Below are 26,129 nucleotides of genomic sequence, written 5' to 3' on the forward strand. Positions count from 1 at the left end.
TGATCGAGAATGTAACCCACCTCCCAGTTTCGCTGAATGGATCAAGTTCCCCACGGATACTACTTCCCTGTACCCCCATTTTTTTTTCGTACCCTACATTTTTCATACCCAATTTTTTTCGTACCTAATTTTTGCTCGTACCCAATTTTTGTCGTACCCAATTTTTTTTTCCTACCCAATTTTTTTTCGTAACCAAATCTTTTTTCAACCCATTTTTTTTTGTTGCATAATTTGTGTACCCAAAATGTTCGTAACCATTTTTTTCCTACCCAAAAAGTTCGTACCTTCTTATACAATTGTGGTGATGTAGATAAAATTCAATAGATGCTTTTATATCAATCCTCTTCAAAAGCATCGTCACACCAGTACTGTCAGTACTTTGATTTATATATGCTTGACAAAGTTTAAGCTGCATGGAATACTTGATTTATTGATGCTGCTTTATTTGTTGTTTCTATGTGTAGGGGGCTATGCCAATTCTACTTAACGATGAACGATACAGTATTTTAATATAAAAATGAACAGTTAAGATACGAATGATATTTTCAGCACACGGAAGTTGATAAAATTATCTATTTATATCAAAGAAGCAGTTGTTCCGTACTAGTTTTATAATTTTAATAAAAGTATTTATAATATGAGTGTATGGATGTTGTTGACTTCAGAAAATAAACACCTGTTTGTCAAATTTAAGCTCCTTTTATCCAAAACTATTGTATTATAGCAATTAATATTTTATTTAAAAAAAACACCATCATATCGCCGACTTATTTAGTCTAATCAGGACAAATATAATAACACAACATTGTATTAATTATAGTAATTAATATTTCATTAAAAAACAACAACATCATATCACTGACTAATCAAGACAAAATTAATAACAAAACATTGGTCCTTTTCTTTTCACTATAACAATTGTATTTTTGATGTATACTTAAAGATGCTTTTATTTAGGATATATATATTTAGCTGTATATGGGTATGTTTTTGTGTATGTGACGGTGTTTGTCGGTATTTATATAGATGTTAATATAATATATATATATATATATATCCCATACAGTGACCTGCTTGCTTATGATCTAAGGCATTATGCATTTATTTAGGATATAGATATAGATGTATATGGGAATGTTTTTGTGGGTGATTGTGTATGTCAGTATTTATCTATATAGATGTAAATATATATAAGTATATGTAAATAACTTGAAAACATGCTTTTGATCTAAGACATTATGCTCTTTAAGTATTTAAATGTCATTATGCGTAAGAATCGGGTGCGTTTGTCTCATTTTCAATATCATATTATATGTTCTGCATTGGATGTGATAAGATGAATAATGACATATACAATAATAAGTTCAAAACATTTACGTTGTAAAAATCACTTCTTTAACACATATATGTAAAAATTATGTTGTAAAATCATGAATTTTGATGTCAACAAACTGATTTGTTTGCTTGTAATCACGATCATTTGTTTTACCTTGCTACCCCTTTGTTTATTTTGTTCTTGTTTCTTTGTTTCTTTGTACTTAATTTGCTGAATTGCTTTCATCTTAAAATACGGAATTTTAGAGTTGAAAATGATGTCGATGTATACTGTATACCAATTATATGTTTAATAATTTATTTGTTAAGCACATGTTCCACCAACCTATATTAAATGGATAATCTTAAATTAATCTCATACAACTGTAGGGGCCTAAATAATAATAATAAACGTAGAGATGTTTTTGATTTTTTAAAAGGGAAACAAGCACATATTTACTGTCTCCAAGACTGTCACTTTACTCCTGATATGAAAAATAAAATCTACTCAGAATGGGACGTGGAATGTTATAATAGTTTTGGGAAATCAAACTCTAGAGGAATTTGTGTCATGTTTAGAAAAAACCTACCAATCACAGTGAATAAAATTGAAAATGATTCTTCAGGTAACTACATCTTACTGGATTTAACATATATGACCAGTAGGTTTACCTTATGTTCATTATATGGACCTAATAAAGACACGCCCATCATTTTACAGATCTCTTTAAAAAGTTAACATAATTTCAAAATGATGAATTCATTATATGCGGAGACTTTAACTGTGTATTAGATGTTAACTTGGACTATCAAAATTATTCATCGATTAATAATAATAATAAAAATGCAAGAAAAACATTACAAGATATTATTAGAGATAACAATATAATTGATACTTTTAGATATATAAACGGCACTACCCAACAATATACATGGTTAAGATTTACACCGTTACAGCAGGCTAGACTGGATTTTTCCTTACTTCAAATTGTCTGTCATCTAAAATAAGAAAATCTACGATTGATTCATGTTATAAATCAGATCACTCCATTATTGACCTAGAAATAAGTTTTGAAGATGTAGCACATGGAAAAGGGCTATAGAAATTCAACAATACATTGTTAAAGAATATAGACTATTTAAACTGCATTAATACTTTGATTGAAACTGTTAAACAACAATATTGTATTCCTATTTACAACTTTGAAAACATTGAACATACTGACAATAATAATATACATTTGTCATCAACGACCAGTTATTCCTAGAAACATTACTTATGGAAATAAGAGGAAAAACTATTTCATTCTCTTCATATAAAAGTAAACTAAACAAAAACCGCGAATCTAATTTAATACAGGAAATTGACAGACTTCAAAAATTACGAAACGAAACAAATAAAGACCAACTAATAGAACTACAACACGAACTATTAAATATAAGGGAAAATAAACGTAAATGGTATTTTATTCGATCTAGAGCTAAATGGATAGAAGATGGGGAAAAACTGTCAAAATACTTTTGCTCGCTGGAATCAAGCTATTATGTAAACAAGTCGATACCTTTTATTGAATTAGAAAATGGTGTTAAATTGCAGGATCAAAATGAAATTTTATATGAAGCTGTCTCATTCTATAAAACATTGTACAAAAAGAAAGACAACGAAATTAAGTATGACATTAGAAGGAATGCTTAATATTGAGGAAGTATCCATAACTCTTAAAAACATGAAATCTGACAAAAGTCCAGGCTCTGATGGATTCACTGCTGAATTCTTTAAAGTATTTGGAAAAAGTTAGGTCATTTTGTTGTAAGAGGTCTTAATTATGCCTTTATTACAAACTCCTTATCCATAACACAAAAACATGGAATTATAACTTGCAAACCAAAAGAAAACAAGCCAAAGTGTCATCTGAAAAATTTAAGATCATTAACTTAATTAAATGTTGTTTACAAACTAGCATCAGGATCCATAGCAAATAGACTAAAAACTGTACTTGATATTTTAATCTCCAAAGACCAAACTGGCTTTATTAAAGGACGATTTATTGGTGAAAACACAAGGTTACTTTATGACATCCTGAAATACGCTGAAGAAAATAATTTACCTGGTTTACTAATGACAATCGATTTTGAAAAAGCGTTTGATACCTTGTCTTTCCAATTTATAGAAACCACCTTAAGTTTTTTTAATTTCGGACCAATGTTTCAAAAATAGATATCCATGTTCTTGCAAAACACTATGGCCTCAATACAAATAAATGGATTCTTGTCGAACACCTTCTGTATAGAGAGGGGCTGTCGTCAAGGAGACCCAATAAGTGCTTACATTTTTGACGATGCTGGAACAGCATTGTCCAAGTTTTGATAATCATCTAAAAACCAGCCAAACGAATGTGACAGTCTTCTTTAACTAAAGACCTTCCAACACCATGGTGTTGATATTGGTGGCAGTTGAAGTTAAAAATAATCCCTGGAGGGGCCATATAACGCCATATACTTTTTTCTAATGAGAGTGATCTAAAATTGGGAATTAATATTTCTGAACAAGATGCGTTTGTGAAACACAATGTCCCCCTATATGAAGTTTGACCTTGTAGGATTACCTTGATCTTGATCTTTCACCACTCAAAATGTGCAGCTCCATGAGATACACATGCATTTCAAATATAAAATTGCTAGCTTCAATATTGCAGAAGTGACATTACATGAGCAATTTTGACCCATATATATGACGTTGAAGGATGACCTTGACCTTGACCTTTCACCACTAAAATGTGCAGCTCCATGAGATACACATGCATGCCAAATATCAAGTTGCTATCTTCAATATTGCAAAAGTATTCATAAAATTAGCGATTTGGGCCACATATATTTGACCTCTGACCTTGAAGGATGACCTTGACCTTGACCTTTCACCACTCAAAATGTGCAGCTCCATGAGATACACATGCATGCCAAATATCAAGTTGCTATCTTCAATATTGCAAAAGTACTCATAAAATGAGCGATTTTGGCCACATATATTTGACATCTGACCTTGAAGGATGACCTTGACCTTGACCTTTCACCACTCAAATTGTGCAGCTCCATGAGATACACATGCATGCCAAATATCAAGTTGCTATCTTGAATATTGAAATACTGCAAAAGTATACATTAAATGAGCGATTTTGACCCATATATTTGACCTTGAAGGATGACCTTGACCTTCACCTTTCACCACTCAAAATGTGCAGCTCCATGAGATACATATGCATGCCAAATATCAAGTTCCTATCTTCAATATTGCAAAAGTTATTGCAAATGTTAAAGTTGGCGCAAACAGACCAACGGACCAACAGACCAACAGACAGGGCAAAAACAATATGTCCCCCTCTACTATAGTGGGGGACATAAAAAATTCACAATTGCGACCTATGTAAAAGACCGAGCCAGTCCGATTGAGATAACTCGATTTTTTAGGTTACTTCCCATTTGCATTCGCCACTGCGTAGGAGATTGCTCGTCATTGATAACATTCTCCTAGCAGAGTTGTCGTTCGTGTTTCAACATTCAACAATGGCCGCCCCAGTGAGGGTCTCGATTCAAAACTTTCTTACTGCATAAATTGGCTTGTTTCGCTATTTAGAAGCTGTCATTTAGGATATATGAATTATTTATTCACTTAATCTTCGCTTATGACAACAATAGTTGGAATTCAAAGGATATATACTCGATGTGAATGAAGGACTTTCTGGATCGTAACAGCTTGACACGGCAAAACTGGCATACTGGTATTTTTATTTATCAATATAAGTCACATTGTGCTTTATAAATTGTATTCTAGCATTTTGCGACTTATTGAATGACTATGATACCCGATATCAACATTTCATCGGGGATTTGCAGATCACCAAGCTGTCCTGAAATTCAACATTGATTTCAAACTCTTTACTGGTTTGTACTATTTCTTAGTGTTAGTACTTTTTATCATTTTAAAGTTAAATGAACTGTGTCACAGTAAAAGAGACATTAAGGCGATTGTGGCCAGTTTGGATCTAGATCAGCCTGCAGTCGCTTGAAAGCTGTTTGCTTAAAAGCGTTTTTCTGACAATAACAAATAATTTAATTGGATAATGATTTGACTGCGCTTTTCCTGTGACCTGGCTCAAATAATAGAATTGTCATTAATCAAATTATTTATTTCGAACATTAATCTATTGTTTTTCTTGCCCCTCAGGATCAATGACTCCAGCACTTTCCTGTTGAGAATTGAATACTGCTAAAGGCGATGCTAGGGGGCGTGAGAGATGTTGCACCTTCCAGTATCGCTCGATTGTTCATTGTCGGCTCGGGTACTACATACATGTACCCCGGGTACTCTTTAGTATACTTACATGTATCCTGGGTACGGTAAATATACTAAAATGTACCCGGGAAATTTAACCCTAAATCAGTCGTTGTCAACTATTTTTTTGTAATAATTATATATACACATTTATGTCAATTTTCTGTAGAATGGCCTCTATATTATCGTAACACATACTCAAAAACCATGTTGATGCAGTGTTTTTTTAAGAGAAGTGTGTTTAAGATAATCGGTTGCGCGTTTTACGACATCGGATTTTGGGCGCGAATACAACTCGGGTACAGTCTAATATGGACCAAGTACAATTATGTTTATTTACCGTACCTGGGATACATGTAAGTATACTTAGAGTACCCAGGGTACATGTAAGTATACTTAAGAGTACCCATGGTACATGTAAGTAGTACCAGAGCCGACAATGACCAATCAAGCTCCATTATCCCTCATGAACCGACTCAAAAAACCGAGTCGGCAATATTTGACTTAATTTTTGGTTTGGTTGCTCTCGAGGGATCGAAAATTTCAGAATCTTCCTAAAAGCCCTACGGGTTTGATACCCAGAAGCGACATTGAAAACTAGCATACTTTGTTATCTAAAAGGCTGCTAAACCTGATATACAATGATAATGTGAATTTTCTCTCACATGATGTTCATCAGTCATATTATATAAAAACTTACAGCAGTAGTAAACAACTGGACAATAATTAATGAACGCATCTTTCATTTGTCTTTGACACTTTGATTTTGACATGGCCTAGATTTAAATATGTGACTGGACTTTACCAGCACTCTTGTAACAGAGCTAAAGTTTAAATTTACCATGAAGATCACCTAAATCCAGATTTGCTATTATAGACGTGTGGAAAGTTTTAAGGGTGTGACAAGTAAGCAAAAATTGGTCATTACCCAGAGGCCACAACTGATCTATGACTGTATTAAAACAAGAAAAATCAGTGCCTGATTTAGATTTCCTTAGATAGTTCAATAAAAACTAATTTCATAAGCCTGGTAACAGTTTAACGGTAATGCTACCAATGTGTCACACCAGGGCCTTGAATTTGAAATCTAGGATATGCATGGTCATTTCTTCATGAAATCAGGACACAAAATTGTATTTTAAGTCCTTAATTGACCTGGCTATAGTTCTCAGATTATTATAAGCTCAGTATTTTAAGTCCTTAATTGACCTGGCTATAGTTCTCAGATTATTATAAGCTCAATCAGTATATTTATATCATTATTTATGCTTTGTGTATTGTAAACATATACACAATCATGCAGTTACATGAAAGCAATAAATAATATCAAAGCTACCCATACTATAAAGGTCATTGACAAAGCCTATGGTCAAAATGTGAACACATTGAGTGTAATCGCCTTCTCGTGCCAGCAAAAACAACACTTTGACAGGTTGTCATTTTTGACAGTTCTACTTTCACTTTCGTTTTGTGATATCAAACTATTAACAATTATGTGGCTGAGAAAAATATTGCCATTGCTTTTAATGCCCCCGGTAGGGTGGCCTATATCAGTTGAACTGTCAGTCAGTCAGTCAGTCAGTGTGTCAGTCTGTCCGTCCGAAAACTTTAATGGCCATAACTTGTTTAATATTGAACATAGCAACTTGATATTTGGCATACATGTGCATCTCATGGAGCTGCACATTTTCAGTTGTGAAAGGTGAAGGTCATCCTTAAAGGTCAAATGTCAAATATAAAGCGTCTGTCTGTCTGTCCGAAAACTTTAACATTGGCCATAACTTTTTCAATATTGGCGTGCATGCGTATCTCATAGAGCTGCACATATTGATTGGTGAAAGGTCAAGGTCATCCTTCAAGGTCAAGGTCAAAGGTCAAATTTTGCAATATTGAAGATAGCAACTCCATATTCGGCATGCATGTGTATGTCATGGAGCTGCACATTTTGAGTGGTGAAAGGTCAAGGTCATCCTTCAAGGTCAAAGGTAAAATATATGGCTTCAAAGCTGCGCAGCAGGGGGCATTGTGTTTCACAAACACTGCTCTTGTTTAATATATTTTCTGCACATTTCTTCAAAAAACTTACATCAATACATGATTTTCTTCGTTAATTCAATCATTCCTGGCAGACTTGTGTACATATTTCGCTTACATTTTGAGGCGCGTAGGTAGGACCGCATTACCGCTTCTGAAATGTGTATTCATACTACTGCCTTCGAGGAACTTATCTGATGTTTGACGGAAAGGGCCGAAAATGTGCGAGTGTGGGTCAAGTTCCCCACAGGTACTACTTTCCCGTTTCCCCAATTTTTTTTCCGTACCTAAAATTTTTCGTACCCAATTTTTTTTTCGTACCCAATTTTTTTTTCATCCCCAATTTTTTGTTCTTACCCAAATTTTTTTCGGTCCCAATTTTTTTGTTCCCAAATATTTTTTCGTACCCAAATTTGTTTTCATACCCAAATTTTGTTCGCAAAATTTTTGTACCAAATTTTTCTTTCGTACCAACATACACAATTGTGGTGATTGTGGTGATGTACATAAACTTAACTAGATGCTTTTATATCCATCCTCTCAAAAGCATCGTCACACCAGTACTGTCAGTACTTTGATTATTATATGTGCAGAAATTCTTGCTATTAAAATAAGGGAAAGCAAACAAATAAAAGGAATAAGAATAAAAGACATAGAATATAAAATATCTCAATTTGCTGACGATACATCTCTACTACTTGAAGGATCAGAATAATCCCTAACTTGTACTTTAGACCTGCATCATGAATTTTCAAGATACTCAAGACTAACCATTAACTATGGCAAAACTAATTTAATTTGGATAGGCTCAATGAAGTATAGCACTAGATCAATTAAAACTAAATATAAACTGAGGAGCTACTGCTTTTAAAATTCCTGGAATAACCTTTGATGTTAACTTAGAAAACATGGTAAAAACAAACTTTGAACATAAAATTGAAAGTATTAGAAGAGCTATAAGTCATTCGAATCGCAGAAATATAACAACACTTGGAAAAATAACAATTTTTAAATCATTACTTTTACCTTTCATTACGTTTTTATTTATATCTCTACCAACACCAAAAATAGAAACCATGAAACCATGAAACATTTAAATGAAGTCTTTTACTACTTTATTTGGGCAGGACCAAGCAAAATAAAAGCCACCGTTGTTGTTAAAGAGTAAAATGAAGGCGGTTTAAATATGATTGATATATGTTCATTTGCGAAATACATGAAACTAACATGGCTAAAGAGATTAGTGTCAAGCGAAGGAAATTGTTACACACTTGTTAAATCGATAATAGATTTTAAAACAATTGTTAACACTGGTAAATTGTACACAGAGAAAGTATGTTTACAGCCAAAAAAATAATTTTGGATTGATGTATTAAAAGCATATATATTGTACATTGAAAAGCTGCCAATAATAAAAAGTGATGATATTCTGGACATCCCACTATTTTATAATCATAATTTTTAACTGAACAACAGTCATATTTATATGAAAAGTTTATATGAAAGAGGTTTCCGTTTTGTTAGAGACATAATGATAGAAAGTGATTGTTTTATTTCAAAAGAATCTCTGGAATTACTTCTTGGAACACATGTTAATTTCCTATTATACCAAGGATTAACCAGCATTATAAGAAGATACATTGGAAATTGTCATAACATGTCAAATTTAAACAATAAAACCCAAGGGCTTATACTACCGACTTATATAAAGAAAATAGTAACCAGTCCTAAAGAAGACAAACATATTTATAAAATATTAATTCAAAATAGAGATATTCCAACTTGTCAAACACAATGGAATTCAGAATTTGTAAATATAGATTGGAAAAAGGTATATACACTGGTGTTCAATTTAACTAGGGATACATATATTAGATGGTTGCAGTGTATAAATATCCACAGAATCTTGGGAACAAAATCTATTATGTTCAAGATGAAAATTGTTGCCAATAATCTATGTACATTCTGTAATAATGAAATAGAAAACATAACACACTTGTTCTGGTACTGCCCCTTTACCCAAGAAATTGTTAAATTTGCTGTTGAAATCATCAAGAGGAGTAGACCTAGCTTACTTACTCAGCTGACATGTCAGGATGTAATACTTGGGATTACAAATTCCAAACTGACTGATATTAACATTGTATGCCTTGAAATTAAACGGTACATTTTTGATTGTCAAAAGAAGAATAAAGAGCTGCGCCATGAGCGCATGATACGCCCGTCGTTCGCCAATGAAGTAGTAAGGTAATAAATAACCCTTTGAATCATTTTTTTACTTCAGTTTATTTGTATTTGAATACATGGTTTATTTTATAAGTACATGAGCATGGAGCGCCGTCTCCTTGACATTCAACAAAGTCCCATAACTCTGGAACAACAATTCAGAATTCCGTCAAAAACGAAAGGGGATCAGGGTTTATCAATATTAAGATTGTGTTGAAATTTGAAAAAAATCCATCGAAGGATATTTGAGCTACGGTAGGACATTCAATGAAATCACGAAATTTTGACGAACAAAGTCCCATAACTCTGGAACGACAATTCAGAATTCCTTAAAAAACGAAAGGGGATCAATGTTTATCAATATTAAGATTGTGTTGAAATTTGAAAAAAATCCATCGAAGGATATTTGAGCTACGGTAGGACATTCAATGAAATCACGAAATTTTGACGAACAAAGTCCCATAACTCTGGAACGACAATTCAGAATTCCGTCAAAAACGAAAGGGGATCAGGGTTTATCAATATTAAGATTGTGTTGAAATTTGAAAAAAATCCATCGAAGGATATTTGAGCTACAGTAGGACATTCAATGAAATCACGAAATTTTGACGAACAAAGTCCCATAACTCTGGAACGACAATTCAGAATTCCGTCAAAAACGAAAGGGGATCAGGGTTTATCAATATTAAGATTGTGTTGAAATTTGAAAAAAATCCATCGAAGGATATTTGAGCTACAGTAGGACATTCAATGAAATCACGAAATTTTGACGAACAAAGTCCCATAACTCTGGAACGACAATTCAGAATTCCGTCAAAAACGAAAGGGGATCAGGGTTTATCAATATTAAGATTGTGTTAAAATTTGAAGAAAATCTGTCAAAGGATATTTGACGTAGCGTACGACATTAACAGACGGACGGACAGACGCGGGGTATACCATAATACGTCCCGTCATAGACGGGCGTATAAAAATAGAGTTGTAAATAGCATGAAACAAACATTTGAAATATACAAAGCTACAATAAAAACAGAAGAAGAATCGAAAAACTGATCATTAGTCAAAACTTTTTCAGACATCCCCTGCAACTACCTAATTAATCATAACACATAATATATGTATAGTTCATCACATCTGCATTTTGTTAAATCTGCACTTTAAATTTAATACACATAATGAAACTCAGCAATTAAATAAATCATCTTCCTTACGTGCATATTATTTTATAAATAGAAAAAAATATGCACACATACATGTGTTTCTCTACTTTAATGACATGTTACTTTACTTTTATAAGTAAACCAATGTTGTCACTTTTACTTTTATAAGTAAACCAATATTGTAGTTTTTTCTTTTTTTTTGTTGCTAAAAAATGAAAGACAAAGATATGTTAATAGTTAAACAGGAATGGGATAAGATCGAAACTATGTTAATATCCATCAATATGAATCTTCAATCTATGAAGTGTATACAGTATTTTTCTTTTCTTTCCTTTTTCCGAATTTGAATTTGAAACATGTGTTGTATGTAAATTTTGGATTACTACTCCCATGGCTATACACACCCTACATGTGCGTGTTTATTATTTGCTATGTATGTTGCACGATTTTACATGAATTGTATATGAATGGATGTATTACTATATGGCAAAAATAAAATGTATGCACACACGCACGCACGCACGCACGCACGCACGCACCCACACACACACACACACACACACACACACACACACACACACACACACACACACACACACACACACACACACACACACATTAAAATTATACCACAATATATTCAAAAGAGCACATTTGTTTGTTTTTACAACAAGCACAAGGTGATGCTTGTGACTTGTGATGAATGGGAATCAATCCTTTAAAATAAACAGTTTGTTGCAAATTACATTACAAGTGGGCCTCAAAGGCCCAAAGTTGCTCACCTAAGATACAAAGGAACTGACCTGTTCTGTGCAGCCCAAGATATCATTAAAACAAGGGCTGTTTGTAAAACATGCATACCCCCATATTGGCTGTCAGTTGTAGTGGCAACCTTTGTGTGAATATGTTTTATGTTACTGTGACCTTGACCTTTGACCTAGTGACCTGAAAATCATCTCCCAGTCATGATCAATGTACCTATGACGTTTCATGATCCTTGACCTTATTATTCTTGAGTTATCATCAGGAAACCATTTTACTGTTTCTAGTCACTGTGGCCTTGACCTTTGACCTAGTGCCCTGCAAATTAATAGGGGTCATCTGCCAGTCATGACCTATGAAGTTTCATGATCCTAGGCCTAAGCATTCTTGAGTTATCATCTGGAAACCATTTTACTGTTTCGAGTCACTGTGAGCTTAACCTTTGACCTAGTGACCTGAAAATCAATAGGGGTCATCTGCCAGTCATGATCAATGTTCCTATGAAGTTTCATGATCCTAGGCCTAAGCATTCTTGAGTTTTCATCTGGAAACCATCTGGTGCACAGATCAACCGATGGACCGACCGAAATGTGCAAAACAATATACCCCCTCTTCTTCGAAGGGGGGCATAACAAATGGTCTGACCAAGTTTGATGAACAGTAAACTATAAATGTAACTTTTAGCGTGTTAACAAGGTTTAACTATAGCCATATTAGGATAAATGCCCCACCCCCTAGCGGCCATGTTTTTTAAACAGACAGGAACTATTTACATATCAATTCAAGGTATCGTTATATGGTATAAGTGAAACCATGTTAACACTCTAGAAGCCACATTTATTGTCCGATCATCCTGAAACCTGGTCAGGAGATTTTCCCCAATGATATTTTAAATGAGTTTGAAAATGGTTCCAGTTGCTTGAAAAACATTGCCGCCAGGGGGGGGGGGGGGGGGGGCATTTTTCCAAATAGGGCTATAGTAAAACCTTGTTAACACTCTAGAGGCCACAGTTATTGTCTGATCTTAATATAACTTGGGCAGAAGATTTGTCGCAATCATATCTTGGATGAGTTTGAAAATGATAACTGTTGGTTAAAAACATTGCCGCCATGGGGCGGGACATTTTTCCTTATATGGCTATAGTAAAAACCTGTAAACACTCTAAAAGTCACATTTATTGTCCAATGTTCATGAAACTTAGTCAGAACATTTATTTTAATGATATCTTGGATGAGTTTGAAAATGATTCTGGTCTGTTGAAAAACATATCCGCCAGATGGGGGGGGCGGGAAAATTATTCCTATATGGCTATAGTAAAACCTTGTTCGCACTCGAAAATTACATTTTTTAAAGTGCACTCTTTAAGAAACGTTGTCAGAACATTTGTTCTTATGATATATTTGGCTTCACATTACAGGCCAGTTCCTTTGTATCTCAGGTGTGGGTGACTTTGGGCCTGTTAGGTCCTCTTGTTTAGCTGAGCAAAATCTTCTCATGGTGAGCTTTTTTGATCGCCTTTTGTTCATCATGCAAAATGCAGCGTCAACATTCTAGAGGCAATATTTATTTTCTGATTTTCATGAAACTTGGTCAGAAGATTTGCCTCTTATGTCTTGGACGATTTAGAAAATGGTTCCAGTTGGTCGAAAAACATGGCTGCAAGGTAGTGGGGCAATTGTTTATATATGACTAAAGTAAAACCTTGTTAACATTCTAGAGTCCGAATTTACATATGTGTTGTCCAATCTTTATGAAACTTGGTTAGAACATAGATCCCAATGATATCTAGGATGTTTTTAAAAATGGTTCTGGTTGGTTAAAAAAAAATTCCTCCAGAGGGCTGGAAATTTTTCCTTTTTAATATATGGCTATAGTAAAGCCATGTTTACACCATAGAGACCAGATTTTATGATCAAGCTTCGTGAAACTTGTTCAGCATATTTTTCTCAAAGATATCTTGGATGAGTTTTCAAAAGGTTCCGGATGGTTGAAAAACAATGCTGTTAGACATGTTTTTCAATGGACCGGAACCATTTTCAAACTGAGCTGAGATATAATTGGGACAAATATTCTGATTAATATTCATGAAGATTTGACTATAAATGTTACTCTTAAAGTGTTAACAAGGTTTTACTATAGCAATATAAGGAAAACTGCCATGCCCCCTGGAAGCCATGTTTTTCAATTAACAGGAACAATTTTCAAACTCATTCCAGAAATCATTGGGAAAAGTGTTCTGACCAAGTTTCAGGAAGATTGGACAAGTCACGTGGCCTCTAGAGCGTTAATAAGGTAAATGTTAAAAAGATTTTACTGTAGCCGTATATAATGAAAACTGGCAGTCATGTTTTTGAAAGGACAGGAAACATTTTTTTAACTCAGCCAAGCTGTCATAAGAGCAAAAGTTCTAACCAAGTTACATGAAGATTGAACCATAAATGTGACTTCTAAAGAGTTCTAGAAATCTCATTTATTGTCTAATCTTTATGACACTTGATCAGAACATTCGTTCTAATGATATCTTGGATGAGTTCGAAAATGGTTCCAGATTTTTTTTAAAACATGGCCGCTAGGGGTTGGAATATTTCCTTATAAGGCTATAGTAAAACCTTGTTAACACTGTAAAGTCACTTTTATAGTCCATTCTTTATTGAACTTGGTCGGAACATTTTTTATGTAATGATATCTTGGATGAGTTTGGAAATGGTTCTGGTCTGTTTAAAAGCATGGCCTGGCGGGGCGCGGCATTTTTCTGTATACGCCTATAGTAAAACCTTGTTAATATTCTAAGTCACATTTATAGTTAAATCTAAATGAAACTTTGTCAGAACATATGTTCTTATCATATCTTGGGCTGCACAGAACAGGTCAGTTCCTTTACATCTCAGGTGAACAACTTTGGGCTTTTCAGGCCGTCTTGTTTAAGGGAACTATTGGGTACAGAATTTAATGTTAAAATAAGCCAGTTGCGTACCTTCGTAATATCTTAATAATATGTCAACATTCCCAAAACAAAAGTAGCTGATACTTGTAGTATGTGAGTGCGCATGTAAGATATGGCTTTGTTTAATCACAGCCTAGATAAATGACGACCAGCCTTTTTCACGCCTTGATATTGACAGCCAAGATCATGATGGCGCATGTGACTACTATGATAATTGCTATTGCAATTCAAAACACGCAAATTGACATTTGTATTAATAAGTAATCAGATAATCTTGTGAAGCTACTAGGGCTGGACCAATTTCACCGGGTTTAGTCAGATAATAAAGATGCATAAAAATGGACCAATCAGGTCAGCAACAAGTGGGCATTGGTACAGGGAAGCACATATCTACAGACGCTATTGCAAGTGCTCATTTTGCAATGCAGACAACTTAAAGAAGCCTAGACAAACCCTCGAAAACAATCTCAATCTTTTACCTGACAAACAGTCCTGAAAATTGGACTGACAGGCCTGAATTTACAATATTGTACATGCGGAGATAACACTTAAGGGTCTAATTTTTAATTTGATCATAAACATACGTGCCATAAATTTTCAGACCAATTCTGGGACATTGAGCTCAATTTTCCGGGATATTTGCCGATTTTCCGGGACATGTATACATATAGTGATATATATAGACATATATGCACTTTTGGTAGGCATTTTTTCACATCTTAAATTGAGTACACATTACTAATAAATATGTTGTTAGCATCTAAAACGATTTTATGATTCGTTAATTATCACAGGTATTTCATTAATCTTTTCTAAGTGTATGATCTCCATCGTTAATTCGATCTTTATTTGCCATGATTGCCGAGTCACAATTTATTTTCTTTAAAGTCCGCCATCTTGTTAAAAATGATGTAAGTGGCAGGTGCGCTTAGCAGCATAAAGTCGTATAATATATTTGCTAAATGTTTATTTAGTATACGTTACAGTTATTGTTTCAATAATTTTATTATCTTATATATATAAAGACAATTAAGATACTCATTGTTTATGTGTGTTTTTTTATAATTAAATCTCGCGTAAAAATAAATGTTTTGATATAACTGAATTATGCATGAAATGCACAATTTCCACGAGGACAACATCGATTTTTTCATCAAAAGTCTATGAAGTAACTGTCCACGATTTTATCTTGGAGGAGCACACAATATGGACCTATTAGTGTGCTTGGTATAACAAAACCACTAAAACTATAAATTGATATTGACACGGGTTTTTTCATGCATGACTAATTCACAACCGCAAGAATCTTCTGGTCAATTGATCGATTTTGACACGCAGCGAAGTCACCTATTCAGGTATGCATTGCCATGGCGACGCTGCGGATTAGTGGGAACACAGATTCGAGGTGCAGATAAGTTACATGAATATATGGATTTTGTAAAATCCAGGACATTTGACAGATTTCTGGGGCTGCCGGACACGTTCTTCATTTCCGGGATAATCCAGGACGTATGGCATGTATGCAATAAACAATATGAGCTAAAAAGTGTGTTTCACTGATCTGAGCCATTTTCCAACTTGTCCAAGAAATCAATAAAACCATTGTTTTGACTAAGTTTCAAGATGGCCCTAGTTCGCTCATCTGAGAGGAGTCGGTTAATTTAATCTTTCCCAAACGTCAAACTTGACCTAGATATTGTCCAGACAAACATCCTGGTCAAGTTTCATCATTATTGAACCTAAACTCTGGTGTATGGAGTGTTTTTGTTTTTGTAAGATTTGACATGGTGACCTATATTTTGGGTCGACACCCCTTACCAAATATCAAACTTTGCTTACAAAAATAAAAATTATGACCAAGATTCATAAAATCTGAAACAAAATTGTGACCTCTAGAGTTTTAACAAGAATTTTGTACAATAAAATGAAAATTTTGGACAATCTAAGGGCAATAATTATGGCATTTATTATGTGATTTTGCTCATTATCAAACTTGACTGAGATCTTTCAGCAACTTTGATAAAGAATGCTTGAGAAATGTGAATGCTATAGTGTTTACAATCCAAATGTGGACGGGCGGACGGCGGACAAAGACCAATCCTAAAACCTCACCTGAGCAATCAGGTGAGCTAAAAAGTGTGTTTCACTGATCTGAGCCATTTTCCAACTTGTCCAAGAAATCAATAAAACCAATGTATTGACTAAGTTTCAAGATGAGTAGGCAAAACATGTGACTTCTATTGTGTCCGATCACAAGGTTGTTCTCTAGTCACATAAGGAAAACTGCCCCCCCCCCCCCCCGGGCAGCCATGTTTTTTTACCGATCGGGACCATTTGCTTACTCATCTGAGATATATATAAAACCAATCTTTTCACAAAGTTTCATAATGATTGGGCAAAAAATGTGACTTCTAGAGTGTTCACAAGCTTTTTTTACTATATAAATATAAGAAAACTGCCCCCCCCCCCCCGGCAGCCATGTTATTCAACTGACCGGAACCATTTTCGAACTCAACTCTCATATCCAGGAAACAAATGTTCTGACCAAATTTCATGTGTTCAGATGTTTTCACTATATACATATAGAGAAAAATGCCCCGCCCACTGGCGGCCATGTTTTTACACCAATCTGGACCATTTTCGAACTCGTCCGAGATATCAATAAAACCAATGTTTTGACTAACTTTCATGATGATTGGGCAAAAATTGTGACTTCTAGAGTGTTTACAAGGTTTCTCTAAAGCCAAATAAGGAAAACTGCCACCCCCCCACTGGCAGCCATGTTTTTATACCGATCCGGACCATTCGTGAACTCATCTGAGATATATATCAAACCAATCTTTTCACAAAGTTTCATGATGATTGGGCAAAAAATGAGACTTCTAGAGTGTTCACAATATAAAGAAGTGAAACTGGAGTAGTATTAAATTGATATTATAAACAATTAGTAGGTCAGCTTTTTTTACTATATAAATATAAGAAAACTGTCCCCCCCCCCCAGCAGCCATGTTATTCAACTGAGCGGAACCATTTTCGAACTCAACTCTCATATCAAAGAAAAAATGTTCTGACCAAATTTCATGAAAATTGGGCCAAAAATGTGACTTCTAAAGTGTTCACATGTTTTCACTATAAACATATAGAGAAAAATGCCCCACCCACTGACGGCCATGTTTTTTCACCGATCTGGACCATTTTCGAACTCGTCCGAGATATCAATAAAACCAATGTTTTGACCAACTTTCATGATGTTTGGGCAAAAATTGTGACTTCTAGAGTGTTTACAAGGTTTCTCTATAGCCAAATAAGGAAAACTGCCCCGCCCACTGGCGGCCATGTTTTTCAATGGACCGGAACCACTTTTGAACTCAACCAACATATCATTTAGACAAACATTTTTACAATGTTACATGAAGATTAGGCATGAAATGTGACTTCTACAGTGTTTACAAGTTTTTTCTTTTTTTTGACCTAGTGACCTAGTTTTTGACCCGACACGATCCAGTTTCGAACTCGACCGAGATTTCATTGGGACAAAGCTTCTGACCAAGTTTCATGAAGATCGGACAATAAATGTGGCCTTTAGAGTGTTTACGAACAAATGTAAACGGACGGACGGACGGACGACGGACAAAGACCGGTCACAAAAGCTCACCTGGGCAATCAGGTGAGCTAAAGATCTTTATAAATTTTGGCACAGATGTCATCCATAATAAGATAAAATCTATCTCCTAAACTCAAAGGTCAAGATCACATTTATAGGTCAAAGGTGTTATTTGGCCATTAACATCTAGAACATTCCTGTTGTTGTCATAACTTTGCTTTATACTGATGGATTTTGAAATCGATACCACAAATGACCTCCAGGACAAGACAACATGTCCTGTGTAACGCCGTGTCCATACCTCAAAGGTCAAGGTTCCGCTTAGACGTATAATAATAAATTTGGTCATTAGACAACTTATTTCTTTTGAAATAAGTTGGCACAAATTTCAACAATCATAGAATGTAGGACATTTGCCCCTTCGGACATCTGCCCCTTCATGAAATCAGGACTAAACGGACATCTGCCCCTTCACTCAAATTCTCAAGGTGGACTTCCATGAGATTGAGAGTGGTGTGCCATCTCCTATCTAATTAGCTCAATGGTCACGGTCATACTTATGGATTAAAGTCAAATTTGGCTATTAACAGCTTCTTTTTGACATAAGAGGAGACAATGGTGGAATGTGGGGGCATCCTAGTCCTATGGACACATGTCTTTTTTTCAATCCTGTTTATTAATGAATCTGGGATTTGAAGAGATGACATCATGATATTTTATGTATGTATGCTTTTTCGCGTAATATATTAAAATCATTGTAGGTTACCGTAAAACGCTGTGTATAACACACACTTTTTACCACAAAATTTAATTTTAAAAACTTGATGTGCGTTATACACCAATACAGCCATGCCAAGAGATTTTTTCCTTTTCCGTTACCGAGTTACGGTAACTCACACATGTCTGCTCCCCGTTGTTTTAACTGTAACTATGTTAATAAAAACTTGATGTGCGTTATACACCAATACAGCCATGCCAAGAGATTTTTTCCTTTTCCGTTACCGAGTTATGGTAACTCACACATGTCTGCTCCCCGTTGTTTTAACTGTAACTATGCTAATAATTGTGTTACATTTATTATCTGAATATAGATGTACAAGCGTTATAAAGTTAACATTAATATTTTCTATCTTTTTCAGGTACGTACACAGCATTTAAAATAAATTTGAAGACGAAAATAAAAAACAAGGAAGCCATTTTTATTTGAATGTTATTGTTTTTTCCCACACTATTATACCATACTGTAGGTTACACAACTTATTTTGGGGGCACTTGTCAATTTACAATAGTATGTCGGCAAGGTCTTTCCCAATATATTTATGATTATTTTTCTTGCTCTTCATATGTGTTTATAAAATTTTTGGTATTGTTGTTGTGTGATATCTTGGATGAGTTCAAAAACGGTAACAGTTGGTTTAAAAACATGGCCACCAGGGGGCGGGGCATTTTTCCTTATAAGGCTTTAGTAAAACCTTGTTAACACTCTAGAGGCAACATTTATTGTACGATCATCATGAAACTTGGTTAGAAGATTTGTCCTTATGATCTTGGATAAGTTCGAAAATGGTTCCAGCAGCTTGCCATATTAGGGAAAAACTCCGCCCCCTGGAGGCCATGTTTTTCAACAGACCAGAACCATATTCAAACTCATCCAAGATATCATTAGAACGAATGTTCTGACCTAGTTTCATGAAGACAGGACAAAACATGTTGCCACTAGAGTGTTACCAAAGTTTTATTATAGCCATTAAATGAAAAAAGCTCCGTCCCCTGATGGCCATGTTTTTCAAGCAACCGAAACCATTTTTCTAACTCCTCCAAGATAGCATTGGGACAAATCTTCTGACCAAGTTTCATGATTATAGCACAATAAATGTGGCCTCTAGAGTGTAAACAAGGTTTTACTAAAGCCAAATTAGGAAAATTGCCCTGCCCCCTTGCAGCCGTGTTTTTCAACCAACCAATACCATTTAAATTCGCCCTAGGCACAAATTTCTGACAGAATTTCATGAAGATCGGACAGTAAGTGTGGCCTCTTGAGTGTTAACAAGGCAAAGGTTTACTCCGCACAACAGACAATGGACAAAGGGCGATCACAAAAGCTCACCAAGAGCACATTGTGTCATAGTCAAAGTCATATAATATTTCCCATTTTACAAGACTTGTCCTGTAAACATTTGCCTTCTTTGGATTTGACTGTAAATGTGTCCTTCCCCTGTCAGAGGTAGAGATAAGTGTTGTATCCAACATGTCATATTTTGATGGTTATCATTTGTGGTTATTTTTTTTCAAAATCCATAAATATATCGCAAAGTTATGGCCAACACGGGAGTGTTCAAGCTGTTAATGACTAATTTGGCATTTGACCTTAAAGTGTGCCCTTGACCTTTAAGGTAGGTAAACGGGTGTTACACCTAAGTCAACAAAAGGTGGTTCACATCCATCAATATAAAGCTGGTTATGGCTAAGACAGGAAGGTTCGCACAGAAAAGTCGCAATGCTACATGCTGCCTGAAAAGTGACACTATGAGTATTGATATACTCTCTGAAGCTTTTTTGCTCATAAATGCAAAACAAATGTTAAGTATTGACAAAACATAAACAGTTGTGTGAACTAATGTGATTTTACTGCCCTCCACGAAGCAAACATTTGTTGTTCAAAGATTCCTAGTTTCTGCATTAAAGCCTTGTATTTCCTGAAAAATTTATTGAAACATTAGGCTCCGCCCATGGTTAAATGCAAAATAACACTTATTTTCCTTCGTTGTCAATAGAAAACAAGTTGAGGGTTGTGAAAGAATTTTTGCATTTTGAACAATTGTTACACATATACTGTTTTATAATTTTCGAACCCTTCATGCAAATCCATTAAGCTTTAATCAATTTATAAAATACTGTAATTACTCTATGTTTTCGGACACTTAAAAATAATTAAATTTTTTCGTGTCCGAAAACTAAGATACAAAAAATATTCACAAAATATTTTCGGTGTCCGAAAACTTAGAGTCGAAAATTGAAGTGTCCGAAAAAAGCGTCAATTGTATCAACCACTACCGGTAATAGCACGCACTTGTAAAATACCATGCCGTATAGTATAAATTACAGTTATATATGTGTGCACTGCATTTCAAATAATTTTAAACGCTTAATTTATTAAACAGATAGTAACTACAAGGTTGTACTTTGACCAACAAGTTCAAAGATGAGCATGTGATGTACCGATACTCGCTAGTACGAACCTGTAATTAACGCAATAAAAAAGCAAACTATGAATTCTTTGTTTTTTCATTTCTGATATTTCTTGTCTAACCCTTCCATTGTTCGTTAAACTTGCAATAGGGTGCACCAAACTTTGAAAGTTAAGTATTTGTCACAGTTATTTTACTGAGAATGGGTACTACCATTGCGGTAGATAGTTGAACTGCTAATTGGCCCTACCCCTGGTAATTGTCATAACGCTTATGCTATCGGGCAAAACCATTGTTAAATACCGGTTTACAAGATTATTTACCCTATAAAAAGCAAATGTAATGGTCCATTGCCGTCAGGCATGCACCTGCAATGTTTTATGATGTTAATCCGGTTGTAAAACCCAGTGATCAAAGTGTCATTAGATATCGAAAACAGGACCGACATTTGGTAAAATTGCGCTGTAAATTATACTGTCCAAAAACTTAGAGACATTAATTATGGACGAAAACTCGTGTGTCCGAAAAATTAAGAGTCACAAAAAATAATTATATTTGCTGAAAACAGGGGTGTCTGAAAACTTTGAGTGTCCGAAAACATAGAGTAATTTCGGTACATCAACACACTTTTTCACTGTCACATGCAGAAATTGCTAGACTTTGGAAAACCAAACTTATCTGGCGATACAAACCAAGCTGATATATAAATTATCATTTCCAAAACATACTTCATAACTTTTTTCATTATTTGAATCAAACTTCCATTAATTTTTCATATACAAGTTTGTTTTTTCCCGTCAGATAAAAAAAATTAATTGCAAAAATCTGGATAATATTTTCACTGAAAACTGCTATACTTAAAATTGACCTAGGGGTGATATCACCTATAATTTACCTCAACATCTACGTGACATCCATTTCGTAGATACACTGTTTCCGCCCCGCAAGTGCGATCCATCCATGTTTTAGACCCATAGATGAAGGTGATGGGTAATTCTCTGTCAATCTCCGCCACACGGTGCATCATTGGACGTTTAGGGTAACCCAGAGGATGTGAGAGTGTTCGAAATGCAGCCTCACCGCTGAAAGGTTTTATGTCAATAGAATTTGTAAGATTATAAATTGTAATGATAACAAGAAACCGTCGGAGACGGGTGATGCTCCCCAAAGTTTTTTTTTGTCACAATATTGCACTATATATTCAGATAAAAGTAAACGTCTTGAGGGGCATAACTTTGGACAAAATAATAGGATGGATGGTTTAGCAACATAGAAATTTCAAAGGGCCATAACTGTCTAAATAAATCATCTAACCAGAACCCACAAATAACATGCGCATCTCCTCAAGGTAGTTAAGCTTCCTACAAAGCTTCATTAAATTCAAGTCAGTAGTTTGGGAGAAATAGCCCGGACAAGCATTGCACTATATGTATAGTTTATAGAAAATTTCAAAGGGTCATAACTCTGTGAAAAATCATCCGACTATAACCGCCTGATAATATGCACATCTCCTCTTGGTAGTGAAGCTTTCCATAAAGTTTCATTGAATTCCAGTCATTAGTTGCTGAGAAATAGCCCGGACAAGAATTGCATTATATGTACAGTTAATGGAAAATTTCAAAGGGCCATAACTCTGTGAAAAATCATCTGACCATAACCGACTGATAATATGCACATCTCCTCTTGGTAGTGAAGCTTCCCATAATATTTTCATTGAATTCCCGTAATAAGTTGCTGAGAAATAGCTCGGACAAGAATTGCACTATATGTACAATGGAAAATTTCAAAGGGCCATAAGTATGTGAAAAATCATCCGGCCAGAACCGGCTGATAATATGCACATCTCCTCTTGGTAGTGAAGCTTCCCATAAAGTTTCATTGAATTCCAGTCATTAGTTGCTGAGAAATCGCCCGGACAAGAATTGCACTATATGTACAGTTAATGGAAAATTTCAAAGGGCCATCAGTCTGTGAAAAATCATCGGACCATAACTGGCTGATAATATGCACATCTCCTTTTGGTAGTAGAGCTTCCCATAAAGTTTCATTGAATTCCGGTCATTAGTTGCTGAGAAATAGCCCGGACAAGAATTGCACTATATGTACAGTTAATGGAAAATTTCAAAGGGTCGTAACTCTGTGAAAAATCATCCGACCAGAACCGGCTGATAATATGCACATCTCCTCTTGGTAGTGAAGCTTCCCATAAAGTTTAATTGAATTCCGGTTATTAAATGCTGAGAAATAGCCTGGACAAAAATTGTGAACGGACGGACGGACACACGCACGGACAGACAAAGCGGCGACTATATGCTCCCCCCAAAAATTTAAAATTAAAAGCAATAAAAATTAAACAGGAGCTCTGCGGTCAGAGACTCATGCCCCCAAACAGGGTCTTCAGTGATTTTTTTTGCCAAAAATTACAGCCGATATTTGGCTGCTTCCCAATTGCAAAAAATGACGTTTTTTCCCAAAAATTTGATTAAAATTTCCCCCAAAAGGACAAAATTTTCCCAATAAAGCCAATAAGATTACAATGTAATTTAGCAATAATTTAGCAATAATTTTGAACGAGTGCCGATCGAGCTTGTCGAGACGTCGCCGAACGACAACTGACTTACGTATTGTTCGCGAATTTAGCCAAATACGATTTAACGTTGCTATCCACATCTCTCTCAATATTTCGGAGGATACCGACGATAGTCGATGTATCCCGATTGTAAACGCCTGTTTTTACACACGTCCAAGATGGCGGCAAGCAGACGAGAAATTTGCGATGAGCGGCGAAAATGATAAATAATATTCAAATAAACAACGGATATCATATGGTTATTACGGAATAATTTACTGTGTCCATTAACGCAAAATACAACGTTTGAGATAAAAACAACAAATATTTATTAGAAATCTTCACAGTGAATGTGCATCACGGAAATCAGTGTTGGGAAATTGGCATTAGTCTACCGGTACTCACAAAGTTAATGCATTTAAGATGAGTATCGTTCGAAAATGGAAAGAGACAAACATGATATGATTTATATGTTAGTGGATCTGTGTAAAATCAGATTCATATGCATATTCTGCTTTATTATGTTTGTTTACAGTTTACTGAAATAGCATTGAACGGAGGATGTCAAGTGCAAGATGTTGAAAGATAAAGAAATGAAATAAATTATTTTAACCCCATTTCATACATCATTGACATAGCAAGACCACTAAAGCGTTTTTTTTTTAAATATTTGTTAATGTTTTCACCATATGATATTTAATTAAAAAAATACTGAATTTAATTCTTACTGTTAAAGAGGTTATGATTAAATGGTATATTTAAGAATATATATAGATTATTGCAAGTTCAATATGCATGTGGAAGGATATTAACTTAACATTGTCTTCATTGTAAGAACACATTAAATTAGCAATTTATAATATAAAATTGCTGTCAAACATACTTTAATAATTTTTATTCTGTTCTTATAATCATATTTATAATGTTTCCCAATTTCATGGTTTATCGCGCTAATTTTTCCAATCCAAATGGCACAGGCTGTAACAAAAAAAATCAAAAAAAATCACTGGTCTTGACACAGTGCCTTGACCTTTCAACTAGTGATCTTAATTCCAATAGGAGTCAACTACTGTCCAAGGCCAATTCACATGTGAAGTATCATGCTAATCAGTTAATTCATTGACGAGTTATTGATTGCAAACAATTTTCACACTTATTGTGACAGTGATCTTGACCTTTGACCTAGTGACCCCAATTTCATTAGCGATCATAAAATGTCCAAGGCCAATACACATGTGAAGTATCAAACCAATCGGTCTATTTGTTAATGAGTTGTTGATCTGAAACAATTTTCACACTTATTCTTCCAATGACCTTTGACCTGGTGAATCAAATTTCAAAAGGGTTAATCTAGTTTCCAAGGCCAATGCACATGTGAAGTATCAAGTCAATCGGTCATTTTTTTTAGCAAGTTATTGATCGGAAAGAAACTTGTCTGCTGACAGACAGTCGGACAGACAGACCGACATCCAGCAAAACAATATATCCCCTCTTCTTCGAAGGGGTGCATTAACAGGTGAGTGAATGTGTGGTCTTTTTTAGGGCATTATCCTTAGTATATTGCTGACCCATTTCAAAAATGTCCACACAAGGAGAGTGTAAAGCTCACTCTTCTACAATCATTAATCAAGTAAGACAACAGCCCCCGTTAGAAAATTACTGAGCCATTTTTTTATTTGCAATTTGTTAACCTTCTCAGTTTACAGCTTCCCTGAATATTTTTCAAGGCTTATGTTCTATATCCAAAGAAAGCTAGAAACCAATTATTTAATGCATTTATAATAAACACAATAGCTGAAAATAGATATGCCTACATGTACACAATTATGCAAACATGCACACTTTTGCCTCAAAAGGCATACATTTTTGCCTGTCTGAATATATTTGAACATTCTGTTTGGCCCAACTAGACAAATCAGCCAAATCAGCAAAAACATTCATTCTTATATTAAAAGATAATTAACAAAAAGCTCTATAATTTCAATAAACTATTTAGG

At 34.8% G+C, this 26,129-nt stretch overlaps 1 protein-coding gene across 1 annotated transcript in view; it reads right to left on the bottom strand.

Annotated features, from left to right (window-relative positions):
* Positions 1–26,129, bottom strand: part of LOC127844004 ((Lyso)-N-acylphosphatidylethanolamine lipase-like) — a 55,673-nt gene that overhangs the window by 18,094 nt on the left and 11,450 nt on the right. The window contains exon 3 of the mRNA XM_052373970.1: positions 22,459–22,645. Within this exon, the coding sequence (XP_052229930.1) occupies positions 22,459–22,645 (187 nt within the window). The remainder of the gene's footprint in view (positions 1–22,458; positions 22,646–26,129) is intronic.

Source organism: Dreissena polymorpha, chromosome 9 (genome assembly GCF_020536995.1).
Source record: "Dreissena polymorpha isolate Duluth1 chromosome 9, UMN_Dpol_1.0, whole genome shotgun sequence".
Taxonomy (NCBI): Eukaryota; Metazoa; Mollusca; class Bivalvia; order Myida; family Dreissenidae; genus Dreissena; species Dreissena polymorpha.